Source organism: Cariama cristata, unplaced genomic scaffold, assembly GCF_000690535.1.
Source record: "Cariama cristata isolate BGI_N322 unplaced genomic scaffold, ASM69053v1 scaffold22536, whole genome shotgun sequence".
Classification (NCBI taxonomy): Eukaryota; Metazoa; Chordata; class Aves; order Cariamiformes; family Cariamidae; genus Cariama; species Cariama cristata.
Window position 1 is genome coordinate 6,045 of NW_009621876.1, and position 26,914 is coordinate 32,958.

The 26,914-nt window shown below is 36.2% G+C and overlaps 1 protein-coding gene across 1 annotated transcript in view; it reads right to left on the reverse strand.

The window, feature by feature from the left end:
- Positions 1–9,097: 9,097 nt before the first annotated feature.
- The window catches only part of BRMS1L (breast cancer metastasis-suppressor 1-like), an 18,194-nt gene continuing 377 nt past the window's right edge, over positions 9,098–26,914 (reverse strand). The window contains exons 2-10 of the mRNA XM_009702149.1: positions 25,882–25,972; positions 23,210–23,337; positions 20,358–20,437; positions 17,598–17,694; positions 17,126–17,209; positions 14,866–14,930; positions 13,389–13,428; positions 12,393–12,519; positions 9,098–10,666 (exon numbers count right to left, since the gene is read on the reverse strand). Of these exons, the coding sequence (XP_009700451.1) occupies positions 10,543–10,666; positions 12,393–12,519; positions 13,389–13,428; positions 14,866–14,930; positions 17,126–17,209; positions 17,598–17,694; positions 20,358–20,437; positions 23,210–23,337; positions 25,882–25,972 (836 nt within the window). The 3' untranslated portion in view covers positions 9,098–10,542. The remainder of the gene's footprint in view (positions 10,667–12,392; positions 12,520–13,388; positions 13,429–14,865; positions 14,931–17,125; positions 17,210–17,597; positions 17,695–20,357; positions 20,438–23,209; positions 23,338–25,881; positions 25,973–26,914) is intronic.

Genomic DNA, 26,914 nt, shown 5'->3' on the forward strand with positions numbered 1-26,914 from the left:
ATGGTAAAAAAAAAAATTCAAATGGTCAGCTATCGGTTACATACCATGCACAAACTTCATCTTACCCAAGTTACTCATGTACTTCAATCCAATAATCATTGCAACAAAATAGTCCTTGTATGATTAAAAACTGGATCCTGCCTTATAGTCCTAAATGCAAAACAACTTGTCTATTGTGTTGGGCTCAAAATACATTCTGTGTAATATAACTGGCTATTTTTGTTAGTTCTAGGGTTCCCACAACCAAATCATCTGACAAACCAGCATTGAACACATCAGACCTCATGGCTTCCCACTGAGTAAGTGCTGTTTCACAAGTGGGGACAGACACCTGCAGAGATTAAGAGCCAAACTCCCAGTGGTATTTAGAAGACAAGCAGCAAAGCCTTGCAAGATTGAGGTGAGAGCGATCACACAGACACAGTCATTGTCTGCAGGGGGCTACAACATCCCTGATTCAAACACATATCCATGTCTGGTACTGAAGGTACTAAAGAGCTGAAGCTGCAGATCCCAGACCTGTGGACAAAGTCATAAGCACCAAATTTCAGGGAGTGGTGCTTTCACGGCTTGTTGAAGTTGTTGCATATGTTACTGTTAATGCCTATTGGACATGCATTAGTGCATGGTTACCACTACCATGTAGGTCTTTTGCATACTGAACAATTGCTTTTGCCACTAGACAACACCCTATGCTTTCTGCAGGCTGCCTCCAGCTTCCAGAAAGGCTGGCAACAGAGGTAAGAAACAAGTAGTGCGTGGTTAGGGAGAAAAACAAACGAAAACCCCAAAACCAAACCCACACTGTTTCAGGGGTCAGGCTTGCACTAAATTTCTCATTTCTAGGGCATCATCAGTATTCAGGCAACCTAGCGAGGCAGCGGCTGTGCTGTAATTCCCCAGCACGCCTGAGAACAGATTCAGCTGTGTAACTGCTGCTCTGGGTCCTGCCCACAAGAGGCTTGAAATAACCTGTGACATCACAGGACCTTCAACTCTGGTCCCCTGAGGTTTTGGGCACGTGTCCCAGGGCACACGGCTCTCTCTCACATCTAGCCACAATCTCACTTTGATTAATACTTAGCACTGTATTTCCTGGTACAAACCCCTCCTAGCCCCATGATGGCATCAGTATGAGCATCCCAGCTTATTTCAGCTAAAGAAATGGGATATGCTATAATAGCCTGTGGTCTTCCTTGATATTTAAGAATACATATAAGTACTATATAGCTTCTTTTAAAAGATCAAACTTTTATACTCTTTGCCACATCTTTTATTCTTTCAATGAAATCTGAAAACATATACCTTTCTAGCCCCCACTCTTCTTGAAGACTGTCCTTTATTTTTTCTCCCAATGGTGGTTACGACAAGATTTTCTTCTTTTGAATGTATTTGAAGGTTGTATACTGAGCATTCAGAATTAAAATATTCAACAGCCATTTGATCTTGTCTTGAGGCTCAGTAAGACTAAAGACATTTTGACACATTATCTCAATATTTACTCTAATGAGGCTTGGAAAAAAGAAACACAAATCAAAGTTATGGCTACCCTCCATGCTTTCACCTCGCAGCAAGGTAGGTTCAAACAATAAAGCACAAATAGTTCACTGTAACCTTATTTCTCATTGTCAAAAACCCGATAGAAGAGGAATGATTCTGTAGACGTACCTCTTATATAAAGAACAAACTATGTCTGTATTTTACCAGTGGCAATTGAGGTTCAGTTACTTTGGAGACAGCCCACCAGATGATTCTTCCACACTAGAGGGAAACCTGTAATTCTTTATCAGCAAGACGTAAACTATTTTAATCTCTTGTGTATTAAAATTTTTCTCCATGATACATTCATCTCCATTGTCACAGAGATGCAATGGTTTGCATTTCTGCTATTCGGGAGTTGCAAAGGCTGAAAACACCAGCCCTGAAGATTACCTTAATTTATTTGCTAATTACATCACATCCAAGGCATCCACCTCAGTTGACACGGATTCCTCTGAGCCCAGCATCCTTCTACTCCTGGTACATCTCTCTCATCTACAACACACACACAACCAAGACTAGACAGTGGAAGAGGAGACCCTCTACAGCAGCTGCCCAGCAGTACAGCTGCTCAGGACAGAGCAAGACTAGCTGCAGAACACAGCTGCCTCCTCAGCCAACACAGCTACAGCCCACAGCTTTTCCCAGTTTCTTTTTTCCCCTCTCGGCCACCATGGCACCACTCTACTGGTCATCACACAGTTTGGTTCCTGTCGTAGGAGCTACGCCAACTGCTTTGGAGTGACACATTGGCCACCAAATAAATACCTTGACTGCAGTACTCTAGTTGTGACCTCACACCAAAACAATCAACAGCTGAGATGCAAACTGAAGGAAAACAATTTTTACAAGCATTTTACCAAGATAAGAAAGGCTGGAAATTATTTGGTTGGTTAAAAGAAAGTCAGGGATCAAGAGAACAGTGAATTGTCTCAGCCTTTAGGAAGTTGTAGATGGTTTAAGGGTCAAGTAATTTCTAATAACGTTAGTAAGTACAAGAACAACACTGTAGTGCTAGCCACGGAAAATTAAGAATTTGGTATTTTAAAGATCCTGAACACACACTGTTGGAGCATAGCATAGGAGCATGTTGTTAATCATTTAAGAGGAGAGGTAAATTGTGACAATTTTGCGTTATCGTAAGATAATACAAATTTCTAGTGATGACACAAACACATTCCTTGTGATTAAGTATTTCTCCTTACCTGTAAGCAGGGTGTTAGCCCAGGGTGCTGCAGTCTTACCACGAAGAGAGAAAGCACTGGCCACCAGACAATTCATTGTAGGTATCTGAAGTAACTCAGATGGAGAGGTGGGATTCTGAAAGCAAGAAACAAGGAATTTACAGGAATGTCTTACAAAGTCTTAAGGCAAGTATGTCAAAGCAGCCAAGCAAGGAGACAGGACAAGCAACCCATTACTAGGGAGCCCACAGCAGATCAGAGGATTCAGACATCCAGTAAGATCTTTTTCTGAGTGTATTAGTGAGTTTTATAACTCCAGTTGTCTTGTTTCTCTGTTCTCACTGGACCTAGTATCTTTAGCTGGAGCTTATTCCCCACAATGCTGACATCTCGCCTCTTGATGGATGACAAGGATCTCTTAACATACATGCACCAGTGGAGACGCAACTCTCTCAGCTAAGCAACTCTCTGTGTCTAAGCAAAGACTTCATGGTACCTTAGCAACAGTCTCATTTCTGTATTTTTTGTTTTGCAGGTGTTATTTCTCAGGAAAACATCAACATCTTCCATAGAGGACAAGTATGGACAATACACAAAAGAGGCAAGTAGAAAATTCCATTTAATTTCAGGAAAAAAATTAAAATAGTTCAAAATGTTTTGAGACATAGATGTAAATTTTATAGACAGTATCAATGAAACATGTATTTTCACTTCAGAGTCTTCAAATGCCTATACAGAAGCTTCCATAATATTGTAAAACAAAAACTTGTTTCTTAATGATTAACCAAAGTTTTTACAAAAACACATGTAAAGTATACCTGTCCAAGTGGTTTTCTGGGTCATCTCCACCCCATTTTTATGTGTCTCTCCCCTCAAACATTTTTGCAATGACATTACTGATTTTTCCAGTTCAGTGAAATTTTTGGTCTTGATTGTAAAATGTATATACACTTAATATATTCATTATTATCTAAAAAACTCTGAAAACATTTTTAAAAAACAAAGCAAAACATAAAAACCAGTTTAGCAGTTACAGCAGGCTTACTGTGTAGCTATGAAAGACCCCAGGCAACTTTGCCTGATGAAAAAAATCAAAATTTTGCCTTCAGACATCTTAGCAGTGGCAGGTATCCTAAAATATGGAGGATTTAAATGTGTTTAAACATGCCTATCTCCTCCCCCCAAAAAAAAGAAAAGCAAAAGGGAAAAATCAATACACTGTTCTACGTGTTTGTTTGTTTGTTTAAAGATTCTTATACTGACAGGGTTGGTTACCTGGACTAATGCACAAGATGCTTTAGAAATCAGTGTAAATCTAGCCAAACACAACAGGACACACACATCTGAGTATGAAGCAACTAGTTGCTGGAGGAGTAAGAGGCAGGCAGATCTGAAATTAATTCCAATCCCAGAAAATTCCAAGAATTCAGTATTTTTCTCCCTCCTTTTTCCCGCCTCTGTTTCCCTTTTGGTCTTGAGCGAGCAGGTATACTGGACACACTTTGCCTCTGCAGCAGAGCTGGGTCTCTGTGTCCCCTTTCAACATTTCCTACTGTTTGGTTCCACCTGGGGGTGCAGAGCCCTGGGAACAGGAGTGTTAAATCAAGGCAGGCAATGAGCTCATCAGGATTGTAAGAAAGGATAAAACAGATTCATTCCACATAGAAGCCTGGAAGCAAGTACGGATATACCACATAAAGTACTTACAAGGTAAACATTGTCTGCATAGGGTAGGTTCTGCTGTTTTACCCATGTTTTGTCAAAATCACATGAACTTGAAATCATATATTGAACTGAGTGCAGGATTTCGTTTAATATTCCTTCCTTTCCTTCACTCTGACCAATAAAGAATCATATACCATAATTCTGTCTACATATGTAATTTTTTTCTTTTTTTTTTCTTTTTTTTTTTTTTTTTTTTGGGGGGGGGGTAACTCCTCTAAGTTAGAGGAATTTGAGTAAGCGTCGAGTGGAAGTGATTTGGTGTAAAATACAAAGCCAACCAACTTCCATCCACCTCCGATGGCCACATACTGAGACGTGTGCTAAACGGGAGATCCTTCCACGGAAACGTGCCGCCTCAGTTTACAAATAGTAGAATGTTGCCACCTTCAGAGTTAAGCTAACAAGGAGAAGTAACAACCACTGCCGCATTTCTGAACTTTAAACAGTGAAGTTTTATCATACAAGAAAGAAAAAGAGAATTCTGAGAACTCGAGTTAAATAGTAAACAGCATTTCATGAGAAACCTCGAAGTGCCCCCTGCTGGCAGCGGGCACTAACTGCTAGCGCGTCTCAAACGCATCCTACGCCCGCGGCGCTTAAAGGAAAGTTCTATTTGACACAGGTTTTGTTACGAAATTGTCTTTATTAGCTATACAGCAAGGGTATGAAACTGTTAACATACTTTTAGAGAATAAGAAACATTCAAGTGACCTGTTAAAAGTTATTTTAAAGCAAGTGTAATTAAACTGTTCATACTCATGTTTGGTTTTTTCCCCCAAAAAGCATGTACTTAAGATTTGTATTCATTTCATCGCATCATTAGTATCACATAATATTATTGTTATTAATTTGCAACAGTATTGATGCAAATCGTCACTGCATTACTTATTGTTTATTATTATTATCAACATTCCTTTTTGTAGACTCACCTTAGGAAACAAAACATTTTTGGTTTTAGTTAACGAAGCACAAAAAATGCCCTGTTTATTTCTCAGTTTTATATTGCAACATCAAACAGTCATTTACTGTCCAACCCTTCCTAAGTACTCTCATTGGTGTAAGAGTTGTAACATATTTCATTTTGTTTAATTACACTGTTTCTATAGCAACTAGAAAGCATCTAATCCATTTCTGTTCCTTCCTAAGCCTTTACATAGTAATTTTCTTTCACGATACAGTAGCAAAAGATAATCCTTCTTTACAACTCCAGGTACTATCTGTTCTTTCCAAATATCCCTTAATTAGTATGCATTAGGATTAAAACCTGTTGTAGCACTGCTACAACCAAAAGAAACCGACTAAAAAAACCTAACAGGATCTAGACAAAAAATTCAGCATAAATTTAGTGCCACCTGCAGGCTTCCAGCAACATGGGGCTCCAGAGCACAGGAGCAAGGAAGGGTTCCCCCATCACACACCCCATGTCCATAGAGGGAAGGCAGATTGAATATTCCTACTTGTGCCAACCGATTCCAATTTATTTTGCTGATAGGAAAAGGAAGAGGATCCACTAACGTTGCTCTGTTCAAAGAAATAATACAGCTTATTTTCATTTATGTTGCCCTATTCCAGCTTGCTTCTGTTCATGGAGATAGTGGTGATGTCTGAAGATTTTCCTATTGAACTGACACGCTAAAAAAATAAATTACAAGTTCCACTGCTGCTAACCACCTCTTAAACACCAGGTGCTTCCTGTATTTTCCTATTGTTCAAAGAAATTACTAACTTCAAAAACATAACCCAGATCTTTAAAAAACCTCGTTTAGGAGAATTTGGAGATTACTGCCTTACTAAGTGACCTGAGTCCTATAAATTTATATTATTTCATACACACAAACTATACTGGAAGAGTAATATTGACACTTTTAAAGCTTGGAAATGCCAAATACAAAGTTTGCCTACAAAACCTTTTTTTAACCCATTGCCATGTGAAATAATCCTTACTTACAAAATCATACAGCATTTTTTCTATCAGGAGTTGCCTCTGTCAATGCCTAGGGTAACTAGGGCTAAGTTACTCAACTTACCATTTTTTTAAAATGCTACTGTTTGAGATACACTTCGTTACTTCATTTATTTCATTTACCCCTCCAGTCTTTATTCTGGAGCCAGAATTTCTTCAACATTACATTCAGAATCGCAGCTAACTTTGGGTCCTCTGCCTGCTAGTGAATCTCTCAGCTCACTTTCAGCATTCAAACTCTTCATACAATGTCTAGGAAAGTTAGATTTCTAGAAACAAGGTCTACAGGATCCAGCACACTGAAACAGGAATCAGTTCACTTTTTGGCTTTCCTGTCTGGCAGTTCCAGAAAAAAGCAGGAATTAATCTTAAATGTTGGAAGTCACATCTGTTCCATCAAGACCAGATTTTCCATACAGATATATAGCACCTGTATGGAAAAAATAAATAAAATCATACACAATGCCATGCAAGTACAGTTAGGCTGCCATTTCCAGCAAATAGCAGGCTTACTGAATACATGCTGTGCTTTTGATTAAATTGTAGATTGTAAATCCCATGCTGATTTACTGCAGATGTACCACACTGCTGACCTACACATATGCTGTAGAACACTGAAGTATTTCCAGACATCGGGCAGTTACTGTGCTACCTGGAAGTACACATCACCCAGAGCATCCTGACTGTCAGACCTCTTGAGGTACCCTAGGTATCTGAGGTAAAATATTGGCTACTTGGTCTCAATTCCAATGGTAACCATGCCCTCGAACGAGAAGGGCCTTGTAAAAAACTTCCTTAGGAACAATTAAGTGCCCTTAGACCAGAGCTTACTTGGCCACTTGTAAAAGGGTGTTTGGACAGGGCTGTCACACGCAGAAACAGAAGGCGGCGTGACCCATTTAGCTACCACGAGGAACAGTGAAAGGCTCCAACAAACCTGATACAGATAAAAGCACTGAAGATTTTAGCTATTTAAATGAAAAGTCTATTGAACACGTTTTATCCCTACCTCTTCCCCTTGCCCTTAAAAAAAAGGGCAAAAAAAAGCAGCTCTTCCCACAGTAATAACGAAGAATTTCCCCAGGAGACTGGGAGCAGTATTAGTACTTCTCTCTTTCGGTAAAAGCCAAAACCTATTTTTTTCTTTCTATTTCAAAGAAAAAAAAAAACCAAACACAAAACACAACACCAAACAAACAATCCCACCCAGAACAAATTGAACCTGTTTGTGTAAGACAGCAGAATTCTTAAAACGAGTGAAAATTTTAGTACTTAATCATCACTTGCCACTTGATGGGGTTGGTGAGCTAGTTATGTAGGCCTTGGCTTACAAATATAAAACAAGATCTTCCATGGACTATAAATAGCCAAATCTTACAGTTTTAAAAACAAACACAGTGCAACAAAGTGCCAAAATCCAAGTGTATCTGGAAAGTTTAAGAGCTGCTTGTTACAAGATTCCTAAGGTAAATTCCACATGATACTTACGCATTAAGCATTGTCAGGTTAAATCAATTGAATTTCAACTAAATATACCAGATACTTCATTATGGGAAAGATGAACAGATCAGCTTGCTCTGTGTGATTGGCAAAAAACAAACTGCATCTCCTCTGAAACATAGCTATTGATATAGAAGCCTTTTCTATACATGTACAGAAAGTACAGAAAGTCACTCAATGCCTGTTACTCTTAATGTACTTCCATTTTCACATACTGTATCTCTATAAACAGTATGCCCAACATTTTTTTTCCTTTCAGCACTTTACAGATCTTAATCCTATTTGTAGGTTAAAACAGTGCCACCGAGGCTTGACAAGCTTTACTGTAGCAGTGTAAAAGATAAAACAGATGGACAACAGGCTAACAACCTCTGTATTTCAAAGGACTAAAATCTGTTGAAGACACCTCTTACATTTTATGATGCAGCAAGCAAATATTAACTGTTCAAATATTAAAAAGATACATAGCATGTACCAAATATGATTTGCCTAGGTATGAAACAATTAACCAATTATAAAGAGACAAACCTCCTACCTTTCCAATCACATACACTGAAGTGATGACATGTAGAAAGGAAAGGCATAGCTCAGTTTCTTGGACTTCTAGTAATGGAACAGGTAGATGTCAGATATTTGATCACTAACCATATGGCTATGCTTATTACCCACCATGTTGACATGAATGATGTTTATTCTGAATAAAGCCGCCATACTCACCAAGTACAGCCCTGCGGTTTAGACTGACACAAAGCAAAGTTCTGCACCCAAGGAGATCAGATTAAAAACAGCTTTAGAAACAATCAGTTGCAGCTAGAGAGGTGCAGAATACAGGAGAGGGAAGAGGAAAGGAATGAACCATGGAAAGAGTTTAGGGCGCCAAGCATGCCCTAAATACAAATGATTTCAAGCACATCAATAGCTAAGAGGTTCTTAACAGTGCTTACATTTGATTTATAAACAGTGCAGAAGAGTGCTTCCATAAAATATTAAAGAAAAAAAGTGTAAAAACAAGCAAACAAAATTTATACATACAAACTCTCAAAATTCAAAAGAAAAAAGTGCAAGTCAAAGGTCTTTAAAAACATCTAGGCCTTCTGAAAACTTAAATAGATTTCCCTTTAGCATTTGGTACACAAGTAATTCCAACAAGACTGGAAAACCAGAGAGCAAAACAACATAAAAGATGTCCACTACCACGGATCATTTATTTATATACTAAGTTAAAAAATACAAATATTTTATTACAAAAAGTTTATCAAACAACTGTATACATACAGTTCATATTGTTAAAAGCCAACATGTCAATTGATAGTTTATGTACATTTGATTAATAATGTCATACAATTGTAGAAAAGCATCACTCAGCAGAAACTGATTTGGCATTTGGAAAGTAGTTACCACCCTGCAATACAAGAGACAATTAATATAGGAATAAAACATTTATATGTTACAATAAAAATACTTATATGCTGTGATCATTTAAAGCAAATGGATGCTTTCTTTCTCCAAGAATCATCATAAGTGAACATTAAAGTGCACGTAACCAACGCATTAATAATTCTTCAGCAATCCCATCTGCCCTTCTAGATGCTCCAAGCACATCACAGTAACATTAATGATTCAGGACTTTTTGCCGTGGCTTAAACAGTAAGAATTAAGAGAGATTCAGCTTTCTAAGCTGCATGAAATAATCCTGGTGTACAATAAGATGAAGTAGGGTACAGAAATTTGGAAAATAGCATTTGGTGAAGAAGTCACTGTAAATTTTCCCAGTTATATGATTTCTGGGGAAACGTTTTCCTTTTGAAAAAAAGATTCATAGTATTTCATACAACTGTGGACCAAACGAGCAGAGCATGCAACAGTATTTACATAACCATCCCCACAGTCGTTCTTTGTGAGCTACATATAACACAGGCTGTAGCAACACTGTCTACTTCATACATAAATTTTGCTGGCAATCTGAGGAAGAAGAAAAAAAATCACCATTCATTTATTTACTATAGAACAGGGTCCTAAACTAGAAAAGTGTTCCTCAAAAACTGTAGCTCAAAATACTGTCTTTGTCTCATTACAAGTAATATAGCAAACCTTACAAAATGTAACACAGTCAGTACTAGCAGAGCTGTCGAGGGCAGTAATTTTAATAAATCGCTCCACTTCAGGTAAAAGAATGCTTATGCATGTTACAATCTATTCAAAAGCAACAGCTGAACATGCTAAATTGACATCCACAAGAGAAGCATGACATGCTCACTGAAAACAAAGTGAGTTGCTGGTAATTACGGTTATAATTTTTAATCACACCAATTGGTCACCAATGGGAATTTTTTGGGGTTTTTCCATTTTACAAATAAGAGAAGTTCTGAGCCATTATACTTGCAGAGCATACTTCATATCTTAGGCACTGGACTTTACTTTAGAGATAAAACGTCCATCAGCGTGATTTAACATCCTCAGGTTTCCAGGTTTCTGAAGGCCATCCATATGAAGTTTACATACAGCACTACAAATACACATCAGATACTGCTGTAAATTTATAAGGAATACAAAACACTATTAAATACAACTTTGACCCCATGGCACATCAAACATGGCAATACCACTTGTTTTACATCTGGTTAGCAACGGTCAGTTGTGGTTATGCTTTATTGAATATTTTCCTTTCTGTAGCTGAGAAATATACAGCTTGGACTTGCTTCCATCTGGTCTTTTAAACCAAACTTCATCATGGTTAATTGTTGTAATTATGGCACTACAGAAAATGAGGGAAGAAGGGTCGGGGAAGAAAGACAAGAATTTAGAAACCTTACAAGCTAATAAATAACCTCAAAACTGCAGTTGTGTTTCTGTACAGTAAATGAAAACATGCATTAGTTTTAAATGCTAGGCCCAAAGGATACCGAATCCATTGTAAGGATAGTTTTAACAGATTTCTTTGGTAACTGCATGTGTCTTTAGTGAAGGTAGTTAATTTTTCAGCCATCTATCTATTTTCTTCTCCTATGAGAAAACCCTCAACATGTACAAATATTTTAATTGTTTAAAAGAACAACAGTCACCCATAGAAAACACAACAACAGACTACCCATGGTAAAAGACAGATCTATTGGAAAACACACCCAGAAATTACTTTAAATACAAAGTATTTGAAAAAAAGTTAAATTGATTGAAGCCCAAGATCTAAAGCAGAAAAAGTATTCAACTGTTAGCCATTATACCAAAACCATAAGAAATAAGAAATAAGATTTACTGAATCATTCTTAAATGAACCCTGCTTTTATGCTTGTGTTAAACCTTAACACAAATAATCAACACAACCCCCTCCCCATACCTCCTAGGAAAAAAAAAAAAAATTTCAAGTGGAATTGATGACAAAAAAGTCTCAAAACCAGAGATTAAAATAGTTAATGGAAGAAAGACCTATTACACACAGAGTGAGACAAAACTCCCTCCAGGAAACTCTTCAACTTAAAAGTTGCTGAAATCCTGAAAGGCTGGAAAGTTCCACTGTATGGTTGCCCTGTGTAAGCATCAGCTTTTGGCTTTTGTCAGACACTGGATACTAAGATTTTTTTTGGCCCAGTATAACTGCTATATTCTGCTAAAATAATTCAGAATTTTTTAATTTTCAGAACTAACATATAGTTTACTAAAATACGTTCCTGTTTCAGCCCTGAACAAACACCAAATTCACCAAAATCTGTTCCCTTTCACCATACACAGGGAAGAAAAGAAACAGACAGTTTTAAAGTAAACTACTGCTATATGAAGTTAATTTTTCCAGGGTAGCTGTGCTTATTTAATCAACACTGCACTTAGATTGATTCACCCCATTCAGTAAAAGACAAGATATAGATTTAATTTTAAATATTGCTTTAAATATACCCAACCTTTTAGAATTTACAAATATTATTCATACATTGAAAATACATTTAGGTATCTTAAACATTCAACCAAATTTGCACTGTGATATTTGGACCGTTCCCAGGTAGAACTTTTGTTAAGAGAAGGAAATACAGTAAAAAAAGTTCCAACTCCTTTCTTTCAGAGCATTAATCAATTGAAAACAAAGCTTACCTTTAATGGTATAAAGTGTTTTTCCATATTTAAGCATTTTTGGGTAGGCCAACAGATCAAGATCTCAAAGCAACAAAAATCCCAAGATTAAAAAAAAAAAAAACAAAACCCCACCAAAAAAAAAACCACCTTAGTCAAAGGCTACTCAGAAACTAGTAAGAGCTGAAACCATTAGTGAGTTTCTAACTTGACAAACATCACCTACAGTGAAGTCCAACCTTTACTAGCCTCTCTCAGAAGTCCAGTGCTGAACCTTCTTTGATAATGCCCATCTTCCAAGGTGAACTAAGGAATGTTACTGAGGTAGCACTATTTCCAAATAAGCCTTATTCTTCAATGCCATCATCCTATCTATTGCTTAACTTGAATGTACAGAGCTGCATAAACTGAGTAATCTTTACCTTGTAGGACATTCATCTTTCTTATCAATGCATATTGTCTGTCCACGTCCGTACCACTCTCCATCATAATAGAGTCTTCCTTCTTCAGATCTAGCACTATGTAGATGCTTTTCTAATTTGACAGGTGCTAAAATGATCAATAAAAGTAATTTAATATTGACTTGGCAGAAGTCAGTTAGATGTTTAAATACACTTTCATCAAGTTATTTACATAGAATACACATTTTTTCCATTACCAAAAGTAGCCTCTCAATAATTGCAAGAATGCATGAAAATTGGAAGCAAGGTACCTTTTTTATTTCCTGTCAGATAAATTACAAGTTAGCTACTGTCTGAAAATGGAAATATATCTTCCCCATAACCTTCATACCTGTGATAATTTTCAAAAACCAAGTAATGCAATACAGAAAAGACTTCAAATGGCAGAACCTGAAACCTCTTCATCAGCACATTACCACAACATGCAAGTAGTAACACATCGCTAAAGAAATACACCACATGCTTGCCTCCTCTCCCTTTTCCTCCTTACTCACCACCTCCAAGTGTTTGATTTTATGTAGCATTAACATGCTTCTCACCCCAGTGCCAAATATCAGTTACCACTCCTTTACCATAGCTCTACTTTTTCAGGGTTGTAGCTTGCAGTGAACGTGAGCATCCTTTAGAATCCACCCCTAAGGTCCAGATGCTCTCCGTTTCCTGCTTCATCTTGTGTAAACACTGGCATAGCTTGCTAATATTATTTGGTGTAGCCCACTTTCAGAAGTCTAAATTTTTCTTGATAATTTTCTAGAATTCAGGTGTCAACACAATCACCAGCAATTAAGCTACAAGTATCAGCACCTGAAAGAGGGGAAAGACAAAAGCCACATCTTCCAGCTACCTCACCCCATCCTCCATCACTATACCAAGGCCAAAATAAATATGATCTGCCTAGATGCAGTTTGTATTGTTGCACACAGCAAGTTCTGTCTTGTGAAACCAATGTTTACTTACGTTCTGGCTTTACTCTGTGTGGCCCCAGTGTAGCCATTGCCTTGAAACACAAAAGAAAATTAAGTTAGTCATAAGCACAGTCTTTTTTTCTTAACTGCCAGCTTTAATTCTGAAGTTATGGGCAGTGTAGCTCAGGATACTTGCTTTTACATGCAAAACCCACAATCAGAACAAATCTAAAATAAAAGTGTGTTCAATGGTGACTCAGTAACTAAATAAAACAGCATTTTGAGGGTGAAAAAAATCACCTTCTTTAGTAAGTTTTGATTTCAAATAACTCAGGAGGTTTTCTAAATTAAACTGTCAAAATTACTGTTAAATAATTCTGTCAAGAAAATACAAAATTACATTAACTCATTCTGAAAAACAAAATGTTATACAAACAACCTACTCTGATTTATACGTTATAAGCTCACAAATATTCTCTCATGCAAACTCTAGATCATATGTAGTATTAAAGTAGGTTTAAAAAAACCTCTAAGAGTTTTGGGGGGTTGTTAGTTTGCTGTTTGTTTTCTAAATTATTTCCAAAAAAGGCAAAATCCCCAGCAGATTCTGAGTTGCTATTGTTTAAAAATCACGTTACACTATAGGACAGAAACAGAGGGAAAGTTATTGTGCGTCTGTTCCTCTGATGTGATAGGAAGGGAAAAGTCAGACAAGTTTTCGCATAGGCATCACATTTTACTTCTTGTTTAGGAAATTCGTACAAGTATAAAGCAGGATGGAAACAGACTCAAAGCCATTTCCCACCATATTTTTGAATTCACACAAGCAGTTTGCTATTCCTTAAGCCGGGAAGCACTAGGGTACTAGGGGAAATTTTCTGACTGTAGCTGCAAGGCAAGGATAGCATTTCATTACAGCAAGTTACTTTAACTAGATGATAAAGGTCTGAAAAAGGCACTTGGGACTTAAAAGCTGGATTTATTTTTTCATATACATCAACTAGTCAAACAAATATCTCTTCCTGTAAACCCTGATACTCTTATAATCTGGGGAGAACACAGCGTTTCACTTTATACAAAAAAAAAAGTATAAGAAGAGGTCAAAGCATGGAAATCTTCAGAAAATAAAATATTTCCTATGTGAAAACATATCATACAATAAATATTTTTTTAAAAATCTTAATTTAAAACAAAACCCTATCAAACTATCATATCATAGTCTAGCATAATTGGGTAGAAACTATGACAAAGCAGATCCTGTTGACACAGGCTTTAGGCTCACTTTATCACGGAAAATTATGGACTACCCATTTTAGAGATAATCTCTTCCACCACTTTATTGGATTCCTCTGCACGAATCAAAAAATAGCAATAACATAGCTTGAATTGGAACGACTACTGAAGAAATAAAAATCTATTTAGAGTTTTGATCATGTAAGAAACACGTTTACATATTTTCAAGAGGTAAAAGGACTAGACAAGAAGCCAGGCAAAACCCACAGCCACTGGCATTCACCCTTTCATCTTACTTTCCTTATTGTTGTCCAGTCTTCAAGTATATCAAGGTCTTGTAACATATAAACTATATAGGGACGTGGAAAAGTTAGGGAAAACTCTTTTAAAAAACAATAATAAAAATACTCTAATGTTTGTAGAAAGATATTAACAGCTCTGTTCTGCCAATCTTTCACACAAAGAATACCTACACAAAGTGACAGCTCAGCCAAAATAAATGCATCTTAATTGTGCAACCTAGAAGTACACTTTAAAAATCATTAAAAGATAAGTAATAGTATGTAGATACTCAGACTACTGGAGTTCGACATGAGGAAAAGATAAACAATTGTGATACAACCATTCCATCCCTAACAGTTCCAAAAATCATTCTATTTGCAATACTACAAATTACAATTACAATTCAGTGCAATTTCAATATACCACTGCAAATTAGCATCTACACTAGTATCAGCTTTAATAAAATCATTCTTTTTATAGTATTCTGCATCCTATTTCTTTGAAAGACAAGCGTAGACAGCATCAGATCTCTGAATATCAAATATCCAAAAAAAAAGAAGTAAAAAGGCAAAGCCCCTTCCTTGAACTATCAAGCATAAAGTAAAAATTGTGTATTAGAACATGTGAACTTCAAAACAAAACTCCATATAGCACAGCTATTCCATTACAACAGCCTTTAGTTTTTATTTTGTTTCTCCCCGTTTCATCTCTGAAAAACAAGTTTAGAAAAAGGTGCTATGAATGTTTAAAAACTAAATCTCCTAAAATGGGATATGAGAGCTTTAACTTACATTCTATTTGAAATTTTAAGAATCTTTAGCCATTTTCAAATTTGTTTTCCTTTAAATAGGAAATAATTACAAATCAAAAGCCCTATAGAATTTCTAGCTATTTACTTTACACAGATCTGTACAAACTGACAAGTTCAAAAATATTTTAAAATCACAAGCAAAAGAGCAAATTAATTTACTTCACAACTGAAAGGATTCTCAGCCTTATGAACTGCCTGAAATTGCTGGGGTTTTAGATCTAGTATTATGTTAGTATTTTCTGTTTGGAATGTATTCTAAAATGGCAAGGTAGCTCATAATTCACAGAATCTGATGCTATTTATATGGACATCCTGAAGACAAGGATGACTGAGAGCTAAAGAAAATATACCTTCACATAATCTGGCACTGAAATTGCTAAAAGGGGTTAAGAAAGTAATGAAGCCACTTGTATCTGCGTTGATTAATACCACTTGGCTTTTAAGCACTAGTTAAAAAACACCTCTACTAAAGTGAATTTATGACACATCCTAATCGAAGAACAGTCATTAATAGGACAAATTAACCATCTGAGATGTGTTCCAGTACATCAAGCATCCTGAAGGAGCGTGTCCCAATGATGACAGTGTTTTCAGAAACTGTCCTCCTTCCCACCTTCTGCTAATGATACAAAACCTTGTGAAAGTAGCAGGATTTTTTGCAGCAGCTCAGCAATAAAAAATTGTCTTTATACCATATAATGTCAATAATTAGAAGCTGCATTCTTTTAGGTAGCCTCCACAATTTTGGCAACTTCTAAGCCATCACATCTCTATCCTATGAAAATGTTAGGCTGGGAGTAGAAGTAGAGAGAGCACTCAGTTTGCAAAGGCATTGCCTTCTTTCTCTGGAGGAAGATGATACATTCCCTCAGGTGTTACACCTTAAAAAGTTTCAGCTGCACTGCATGACTGTCAACAGCTATGAAGAAATCATCAATGCAAAATTCTTAAATACTATACTCACTCTACCAGAACCCCAAACCCACAAACACCACCCCCTTCAACCATCTCAATTCTTGGGATTTTAAACTTTTAATCAAAGAGAATTCTAAAGTCTATGGAATTGTTAAGAAGTAATAAATTCAGGTAAAGACGTCCCAGTATGAGAAGCAAAGCTATACAGGAGAAGTTATACAAGTCAAGTTATACTATGCAAACACAATGCCTAACTTTTTTCTGCTTTTGCCTTGTAGCTCTGTTTTTTGAAGAGTTAGAAAAATCAACTTTTAGAAATATTCTCTATATGAAACTAGCAGTTAGATAAGAGAATCTTAATTTCAATTTTCATAATGGGATGTGTCAACATGGTTTCTCTAGTCTGCATTAGAGTAACATCTGCCATGCAAAAATCAATTTTGAGAAAACATTATCACTTCAACTTGTTATTAAAGGCACATGTAATAAGACTAGCTATAAAACAATAAACACAACTAGAAAGAACAATGTTTTCAGTAAAAGGATATCTGATACAACAACAGGTTTCTTCTTATCTGGACTAAATGGATCCTTCCTTTTCTTCCTGGACTGTAGCTCATCATTCCATAATTCTGAAAAGACACAGTAAGAACATGCTACGAATCAGAAACTTTTACATGTTTAGCTCTTTTTACAGCAGAAAACATTGTCCAAAAAATGAAAAATAACACATTTTTGGTGAGATGCTGTTTCTGAACAGAATGAAGGTGTTACATGGTTATGTAGTCATAGATTAATACTCTCAAAACACACAAGTTACACTGACAACTACTAGACTGAAGTTTGTTTTAAGCTTAAATTCAATCCCCCGCCCAAAGTCTACTGGGCAACCTGAAACTCACGCGACATACTACGTGTACAATCAACTAATCAGTAAATACCAGATTTTTTAAAAAAATCAAACAAAACCAATCAACCAAAAAAAAAAACAAACCACCCCAACTTTGAATTTCCATCCACCTGAGGTAATGTCAATGCTATGCCTGTCTTCTTCAAGTCTTCTAATCTTCTCTTCAAGTTCGCTTTGTACAGTATCATACAACAGAAGCTTTTCACTCTATAAAAGCAAGAAATTACACATTTTTAAATTACTAAGTTCTAACATCTAAATATATATGACAACAATTTAAAGCCTCAGTGGAAGAAAGGTAAGAGTAGCTTGAGGTAAAAATTTTTCAGAAGCCATAAAGCACATAACATTTCCCTTTATCCACTTTCTTAGCATGAGATCCTAGCCCCTTAAAGACAGCACGCTCGCTTGGCATTGCGTAAATACAATTACCAAATATCAGTACCAAGAATAACTAAGTATATAAAAGCATGCAGCTAGAGCTCCAGAATAACTGTTCGTATTTTGACACAAATACAGTATTTTCCTTTTGGATAGCAAAGATTTATTCACAATGAATAACAGTAGTGATCTCTATGCCATCTTTTATTACAAATCAGAAAAGCTAATGTTTTCATGGAAAGCTTTTTATTAAGCTGCCTCCAATATTAATAAACCTAAGTCATTTATAGAGAATTAGCATCTATTACCACAGTATTTACAACCATCTGTTTTCATAGATCTGAAAAATACCTTCCCACAGAATAAAGAATTTATTGAGCACATAAAATAATCTAGACAATTGTGAAAGCAAAATTGTCTACCTTAAAGCTGTGAGAAACACTTTTAAAGCACTGCTTTAGAAAAGTTAGCTAGTTCATCCTTTTAAAAGGCAATTTCTGATCCAAATAGAGTAACGTAATGCCTTCAATGTTAGGTGTATCATTAGCACTTTTTATATACAAACAAAACCATGTTCTGATGTGAACTTTCTAAGCGTTTTGTGCAGTCTATATTCTTTTCCATCTCTAAGTGTTTCAGAATGAGAAAATCAACTTTGTAGTAAACTGCTCTCAATTATAGCCCACCACATAGGACTGATACCAAAATTACACAATTTCTATATGGATCAGTTACCCTTTTAAAGGCAGCATTGAAAACCACTAAACTCACTAAACCAGTAACTTGGAATTAAGCTGAGTTCCAAGCCTCAAGGAAATAAATTTACTGTTCTTTCATAAGCTTGCACATTTCCTAAAACACGAGCAGGAAATACAGCTGATTGTTACATTTTAAAATTAATTTTCACTGAGCAACATCTTTAACAACTCCGGAAAACAGAAGGCTTGGACTTACTCACTGAAAAACAGCATACGCAGCACAAGTCACTGCATCTAGCTATTTGCTACCATGTCTCTGCCAGAAGCTGCAGTCCCAAGAGCCAAGTCAGCATATGCCTGCACCTCAACTGCTCCTGCCCATAACACAGCATACTAACAGAAACTTACCTTTACTGATGTTCAAGCTAGTATGCTGGAGTGAAGCAAAACAGTTGAGGAACAGACAAAAACAAAGAACCCTGTTCTACTAAATGGCTGTCATGTTTACCGTTCCCTTCAAGTTACAGAGTATTTAAATTCCAAAGACCTCCTTTCATATCTTTTTAAATCCCTAATTATAAAAAGAATTTCCCAGTGGAATTGAAAAGGCAGAAGCCTCTTACATAATACCTGAAATGCCAAATTAGTGTTGTCTGTTCTGGGACCATTTTAAAAATCCATTTTAAAATGAAATAGTGTTTGTGTTTAGACCTCTGTTTTGCTTCAAGTACTTGGTGACAAATAAGGTGAGACAAGCTGTTAGAGGCATCAGAGGTGCTGAATGGTTATATTCCAGTGGAACAGTGATTCTACAAGCAGCGCTGCTGACTTTAAAGAGCTTTTCCCCCAAGAGACCTTTATTGGATGGCAAATATTTGAATTTTGAAGGTTTCAGAGTAGAACCATAATAGCAAAACAAGGGACAAAGACCACCTTAAAGAGGAATAATATATAGCCAAAGCAAATAATTCAGTCATGTATGAGAAATGTTGCAAGTCTTACAGGATTCTGTCCAGCCTCAGGAGTATTCATAGGAGCAAGGATAGTCAGTATATCTTGTTCTTTCCCAAGGCATCGAGAAAATGGGAATTTTTTTAAATGTGCACACGCACATTCTTGTGTTATTGGTATAGGAGGAGCCATGGACTTCACGAACATGGTGAACCACTCAGAACAAAACACATTTAAGCAACTGTAATGGCGGCCTGAGGAGTACAACAATGCAAATCTCAGGCTCTAAGCAGCTATGTTACAGCACTGGACGTACATGTACTTGAGTATTTGTACTATGGTATCCAGTATTTAGATGCTTAAACAGGAATGTTTATATTCAAGGAGAGAAATATATTTTTCCTGTAACTGCTTTTGAAATGACAACTCTATCAACTAGCTGTCCAAGGCATCTTAAAAAGACATTATTATTATTATTGTTGTTGTTGCTATTAAAACGTAAGGTCCTTTTTGCTAAAATTATGTCAGACATTTTAGTTACTGTTCGTGGTAATCTTTTTATAACAAAGGTAAAAAAAAAAATTTCATGTGGGAATCTATTAATAAGAGCCTGTTAATGAAAAATATGAAACCTTAGCTATACTTATAGGCAAAGCCAAACTAATATAAAGCTAATTTTATATGCTTTATATAACCTCTTCCATGGGCTTAAATATCACAAGGCAATTGCATTCAAATAGCAAATAACAGCAATAATAAAAACATGCGCTGAACTTGGAAAGCATGACACACAGTAAAGTTAGATGAGATTAGCTATCAATGTAAAATAGCTGGCACAACCTCACAGTGCTGTCGAGAGGCTTGAATTTCACATTCATACTTGTTCTTCACAGATTCCAGACAAAGCTCTCTATAGATACCTGTAATCAGACAAATTACAGCAATATTACTTTCTTTAGCTAATATTTTATTTCAGAATTCTCTTTTAAGACTGCCTGCAAGTCCCAAAACATGTACATACTGGAAAACACAGATACATTAGGCACTTAAGAGTGGCTGGCTGCTTTACAGAGTAACAATAAGAACAAGTAATTCCTTATTTCTGAAGATCTGAGGAAAAGTAAATGGTATTTTAACTTTTTCCCTTATCAGTCAACAAATTACACCAGTGGTCATGATAACTTTACAAAATAGGTTTATTTCATGTTTCTGATCAAATTATCCTGGACATCCTCAGTTTTCAAATCCATGAAGTACTAAATGGCCTCTTCTCTTTTCTAATTAGAGTTTTAAATAATGGTTTGGGGTTTTTAAATAGCTAGAAAACTGAATGAAAGAACAAGCTTTTACAAATTAATATTTGGAATAAGGCTTACTTTACAATGCATGACCTTAATAAATCATATCAATTAGCAAGACTCTGTTCCATTCTTAGAAATAGCCACCTTGTGATACAAAGGATACTGCTTCTGAGTATTTGGAGCATTTCTTACACATTTCTGAAAATGCGTATACTAAACAGATAGCTGAAAAAATCTGAAAGGTATCTGAAATGTAATATCTGACAAGTATAGATAGAACTTGATTTAATATACTCAATTGATTCAACACAAAATACTTGAATTGGTCAAGTTTACCATCTTGAGGAGTTAAGTTTGCACACACGCTGGTGCTGTCTAGCAACTGAAGAACTCTCAAAACCAACTTCCCTTAGAATTCAGTTGACTATAAATTAATACAGTACAAGAGGAACAATACTGTTACTGGAAATTCCTCTGAAAAACAAACTGCAAAGTATTATGTCAATCATCTTTCTGCTCTGAAGTCACTTTTGATCTAGAATTCAAAATGTTCTTTTCTTACATCAGTATGTTATGCTGGCTTTTTTTTTTTTTTTTTAAATATTTATGGCTGACTGACATATCTATGTCTACCAATTTATAATCACTGCTTATTTGCCTGAAATTGAGTAGTATAGCTATGAATACTTCTAGAAGAATCAGTTGTATTCTTGACTTGCTGAAATAGTCAAGATCCACATTTTCTGATTAGTGCTCAGTGCCTTAGAGAACAGACAAACATAAGCTTCTTTTCTACCACAAATGCAACTATATCCATAGTTTAGCTAAACATAGTTTAGCCTCTTTTTTTTTGCTCCCACCACTTCCTCTCCACTTTCTACCAGAAAGAGGTCCTTAGAGGTCACCTGCTGGAGCTCAAGTCCTGCTACTACCCACTTCTGTCAAGGTTCTCAAATAGTAAGAGCAAATAAGCCTGTTCTGCAGTTTCTTGCTTTCTCTGGAATAATTTTATCAAATCTCTTTCAGTTGAGGACAAAAGGAAAAAAAAAAACAAACACACAAACAATCTTGATTTCTGGTCTCAATTTCAAGGAAACTTTGTAGTTTTCACCCTGGGCTCTTTTTACATTGCAACTTGGATCTTCAGTGCTGCTGAAGACAGATCAGGAGAATCGGTAATATTTGCCTATCCATACCCACCTACATGAAAGCGTTGACAGACAGTCACATTTAAAACTGAAAATCAAAAGCCTGGATTAAGGTTGCTTTTATATCAAACTTTCTGCAAGTTCACCCGCAAACCTTCTGCAAAGCCCAAGCAGGCTACTTAGGACTAGTCAAGTAAATTTGGGTTAAGATCTTAAAACCCAGAAATTCTGGGTCACCAGCTGAGGGAAAGCATTATGGAGAAGACTAGGAGGGAGAGAAATACAACAGACAAAAAGATTTCAAAGTCTCTTCATAGCCTGAAGTCAAAAGTACCAATGAAGACATATTGAGTAGCACTGAAGTAGCACTAGTATTACAACAAGTATTAGCAGGCTTGCCATTTTCCAGTTTGCCTGCACTGTGCTTCTGCTAAATTTCTTAGAAAAGACACTAGCATAGCTTCCCTGGCTAGAGGAATCATGACTGTCTGCCTTTTGGCTCTCATGACAGTCTGTGTAACGCTTAGACAGCTGAATTATTCCTAAAGGAGTAGAGCTATAACATGAAAAGAATTTACAATAGGGAAGTATAGAACTTTGTCTTCCTATAAAACCACCATTCCATATAACTATATGGCCGTATCCCGGAAGAAGATAAAAGTTCTTGCCTGCTTCTTCTATGAGCATAAAAGCCTATCTAAACATTAGTTTTAATAATTAAAATGCAGCTTAGATAAAAGCCACTAAGGACAAGAGTTTTCCTCCTTCCCCAGATGGAACAGGAGAATGGGAGCAGAGGAGTAGAAGAGACACAGACTCGAAGAGCAGGAAAAACATGATCATCTAAGATGATCTGGCAAGCAGTTCGTGAGAGAGCACCTGCATATATCTTCATTTCAACAGTGACCAGTATGCAGACTTGATCCCACGTCTTCTGACTACGAAAAGTTATTACTGTTTTTAATTTAGTAATTTTGTGCTTACTACACAAAGACAGACAGCCATTAAATGCAACATAAGAAAAGCCATATTTTTAGTGTGATGTTATCAGGCAACTTGTGCAAAGAGGTAAGCAACCTATTCATTTTGACTTGAAAAATATTTTACATTTAAAACTATGCCACAGTATTTCTAAATTTATAATTGTTGAATGAGTGTGTTTTTAAAGACAGAAGAAGATTGACCTTAAAGTGCATAGCAAGTTTATACTGTTGAAACAGCAATATTCATTTTACATGCCTACCTGCAACCTTGGTTCGGATTTGCATATTTTCTTGTAAAGCTGCCAATGGTTCTAAATATTCAGGTGCTTTTCCAGCTATGACTTCTTGTAGTTTTGCATCCACTTGGCTTAATCGTTCTTTGTAAAGTCTTAAAATAATAGAAATAAAAAAAATATGTATTTTATTTAAAAGCAAATACAAGTTAGAAGAAATATTTTTAAAATAACTAATCCACAACTCTTTGTTAATGTTATGGAACACCTGCTGAAGCAAAGTTAAGATTTGTTACCATTTGAATTTTCCAATACATATTTTCTTTTTGAACAATATTCCTCATGTCTGTTAAGCCTTTCTGGAAAACACATGCAGACAATCAGAAGTGTAGAAAGTAAAGATAAAATGAAATTTATCTCCAACTCTAAGGAAGGGGGAAAAAAAAAATAAATCACATAGCTGTTAATAGGATTAAGATGGACTAGGAGGTGAATCAACATGGAAAACAACAGGAAAGGGTGCTACAATACATAAGAACAATATGGTTTACATAATGGGAGAGAAAGATACACATTTTGTGGATAGAAACACCCATTCACTTTTGCATTCGCATATCTGCTCCCAAGCTACTGTAAACCAAGGAAAAAAAAGAGAGGCAGGATCCTATTGAAGCAAGCCTCATTTCATCTCCTGTGAAAATCTACATATTGCATACTATCACAAATATCACTAATATTTGTGTGATAAATTGTAACTGACATCTTCCACTCCTGCCAAAAGGAAGTGTATTTAAAATATTTTTATTTTACCTAAAACTCCTTCTGTAAAAGTTGATATTTACTGGCAGACAATCAAGAAACCTGCTTGCATTTTGAAGAATTTAATGTAATATCAATTACAAGTATTTCAATCACAATAAAGCTCCACACTTTGTAACTGACAACTTAAATATAGTGTTCAATGGTAGAATCATCAATATAATCGGCTTTTCCTATTCTCATTTTTTACGTTGCACCCCACAACCAAAGGCTGTAGAATTAAGGCAAACATGTACAAATGCTGTTCTATGTGTTAAGAACACATCAGATGTTATCTGTTTACATAGATAGAACAGATGTCTTTCGGACATTTTTGTTTAAAGCACATAGGTTAAGTAATGAATTAGACAGGAGAAAGTTCATGTATACTGATACATCAAGACCTCCTTGAGAAATACTTCCTGTTCACCTGCCACCAGCCTGCTCATCATTTTACTTTGACCACAACTCCATAGCTCAAGCATGTGTAGCTAATCTAGCAATAGTCAGTGATCACTCCCATCCTTCTTACCTGCACACTGTTAAGAGTATGATACATGCAATCTGTCCTGCAGTCAACTGACATGGCCTGCAGCTGATCAAAACCCAATCTGCTGGGCTCAATCCTTGATGAGCACGCTACGCACATGATGGTTAACATAGAGCTACAGCAGAATTACTTAACTAGAAGATAAGCATGGGTGCACAGTGTACATGACTAGGTCGGTCACTAACGTTTCATTACACAACACCAAGTTCCAGCTACATCACAGCAAGCAGTTACGGACTGGGTGCTGCCTGCACTCAGTACCATGCAGCAGTTGATGGACTAAAACTATTTATCCAGTACTTTTAAATAGTGATTTGCCTAAAATGGATAACTGCTATCAACCACTGTAAATCCTACTTATCTCACAGCATCCAAATTCAGTTTCCCTGAAAAGGAAGAGGAGGCAGATGCAATCACTTCATCATCTCTGCTACTGGTTATGACTAAACATCCCATTGTTTATGCATCTTTTTTTTCTTTCCCAACTTTTATCACCTCCCTACTCACAGCTGTTCCTCCCTATAATCCTTCTTCCAGCATCCTAATGCTCCTTTCCCAGTATTCCCACCCCAATCTTTCAACTAACCAGTGTCTACACAATGCCCTCCTCCTCATATTCCACAGCCTTACCACCTCCCAAACACCATTCACATTTCCAAAACTCCCTGAAATACTTGTTTCCTCCTCCCAAGGTTTGTTTCCACAAGCTGTTTTCAGTCATCCAAGCTGTCTAACAGATGGAAGAGTAGGACTGAACTCAAAAACTGGCAGGTTTCCAAATGCCAAATCAGTCAGTACCGACTGGCTCCAATACTCATCAGTTGGCTCCATCTCCCAGGTTGCTCCATCCTCAGCCCAAAGAAGAACAGCGGGACAAACAGTTGTCTCTAGATACTGCAGCAAGGAATTGCTTCTTGGGCAATTCATTCCAGACCCTATTAGATAGACCTCACAGTGTCCTGTTAGGCAAAGTAAGTTGTATGTCTCGGTTCTTTCTACTACAGAGCTATCTCACAATATAAACATGCATCTGAAATGTAATGACAACTGACTAGATTTCCAATTAAAATATATGCCCAAGAATAGACAAGGTCTCCTCAAAGTTTCACTTGTCAGGTATCCAATCCAGCAACAACACTTCAAAGCCATTCTTACAGCAAAACAGAAAATACGCACATACATACATAAAAGTATTCTGGAGCAACTGCCTGCAGATAATTGCATGACTCCCAATCCTTATCCTTCTCCAAAAGTAGCACCCACATATATGAAAGACAAAAACAGCGACTGCTCAAAACAGTCTCATAGAATGGATCCTCAAACAAGGCACTTAAAACATGAAAATACTTACTGATCTTTAAGGTCTGTAAATTGCTTTTCAAGATTGGACATTTCATCTAAACACTCCATTCTTCTTCTTTCGCAGTCCTCATCATCCATTTCTAAGAATAAAAAAAAAAGTAATTTATTTTGAATGACGCAATGTATAACGAAATAAACTGGGTATTTTTTTTCTAGTCAATTTGAAGCAAGCCTGAATTTTAGTCATGAATAGATTATCCATTATATTATTATCTTATAGCAGAATATGTGAAATCACTTGCCATATAAACTACAAAGTAAGAAACTTAGATCTAATTTTAGAAGAAACCCCATAAACAACAATTTTTCTTCCTCAAAACAGGAAATGTCACTGTAAGACTTCGAGAGGTTGAATTTCATGACTGATAATACAAAGTGTACCTTCAGAACGCATGAAACAGAAAAACTAAACCTTGTATATCACACCAGATGAAAGGCACCATTAACCATGAAGAGTTACTAGCCAGCACTGAAAAGTCAAGTGTATCCAGAGTTAGTACGAGCAAAAGCAATCACTGGAAAGCAAGCACAGTTCAATGTTACATTTGTCATATAAAATTCAAAGTTTTATTTTATTAATTAAAAAAAACCCAAACCACACTTGGTTTTGAAAACAGGTTTCATCCTGCTGAGAGAGTTCTTTGAAGCCAAAATATTAATGTAGAAATATCTGTAGTTCATCTTAATGACCATTTAGAATGACTGCATTTCTAACAAAACACTTCTTAACCTGCAAAGTCTAGAATTTTGCAGAAATTTTATTTTATATGCTTTTATGCAGCAAGAGTAACTAACATTAAGCTCCTTCTACAGTTTTTGTTTTAATTTATGTTTCTGAATTTTCTTTTTAATTTACCTAGTGAACATAACTGTGAAGTATAATAAATACTCACTTTTTGGCCAAAAAATTTGTCACTTGCCATAGAGACATCTGGTGTTACTAAATATCAGTTGTTACCTCCACTGCCTTTTCTTAGACTAGAAAACAGAAAACTCAAGCTACAAAATTCTTGACTCTTTCC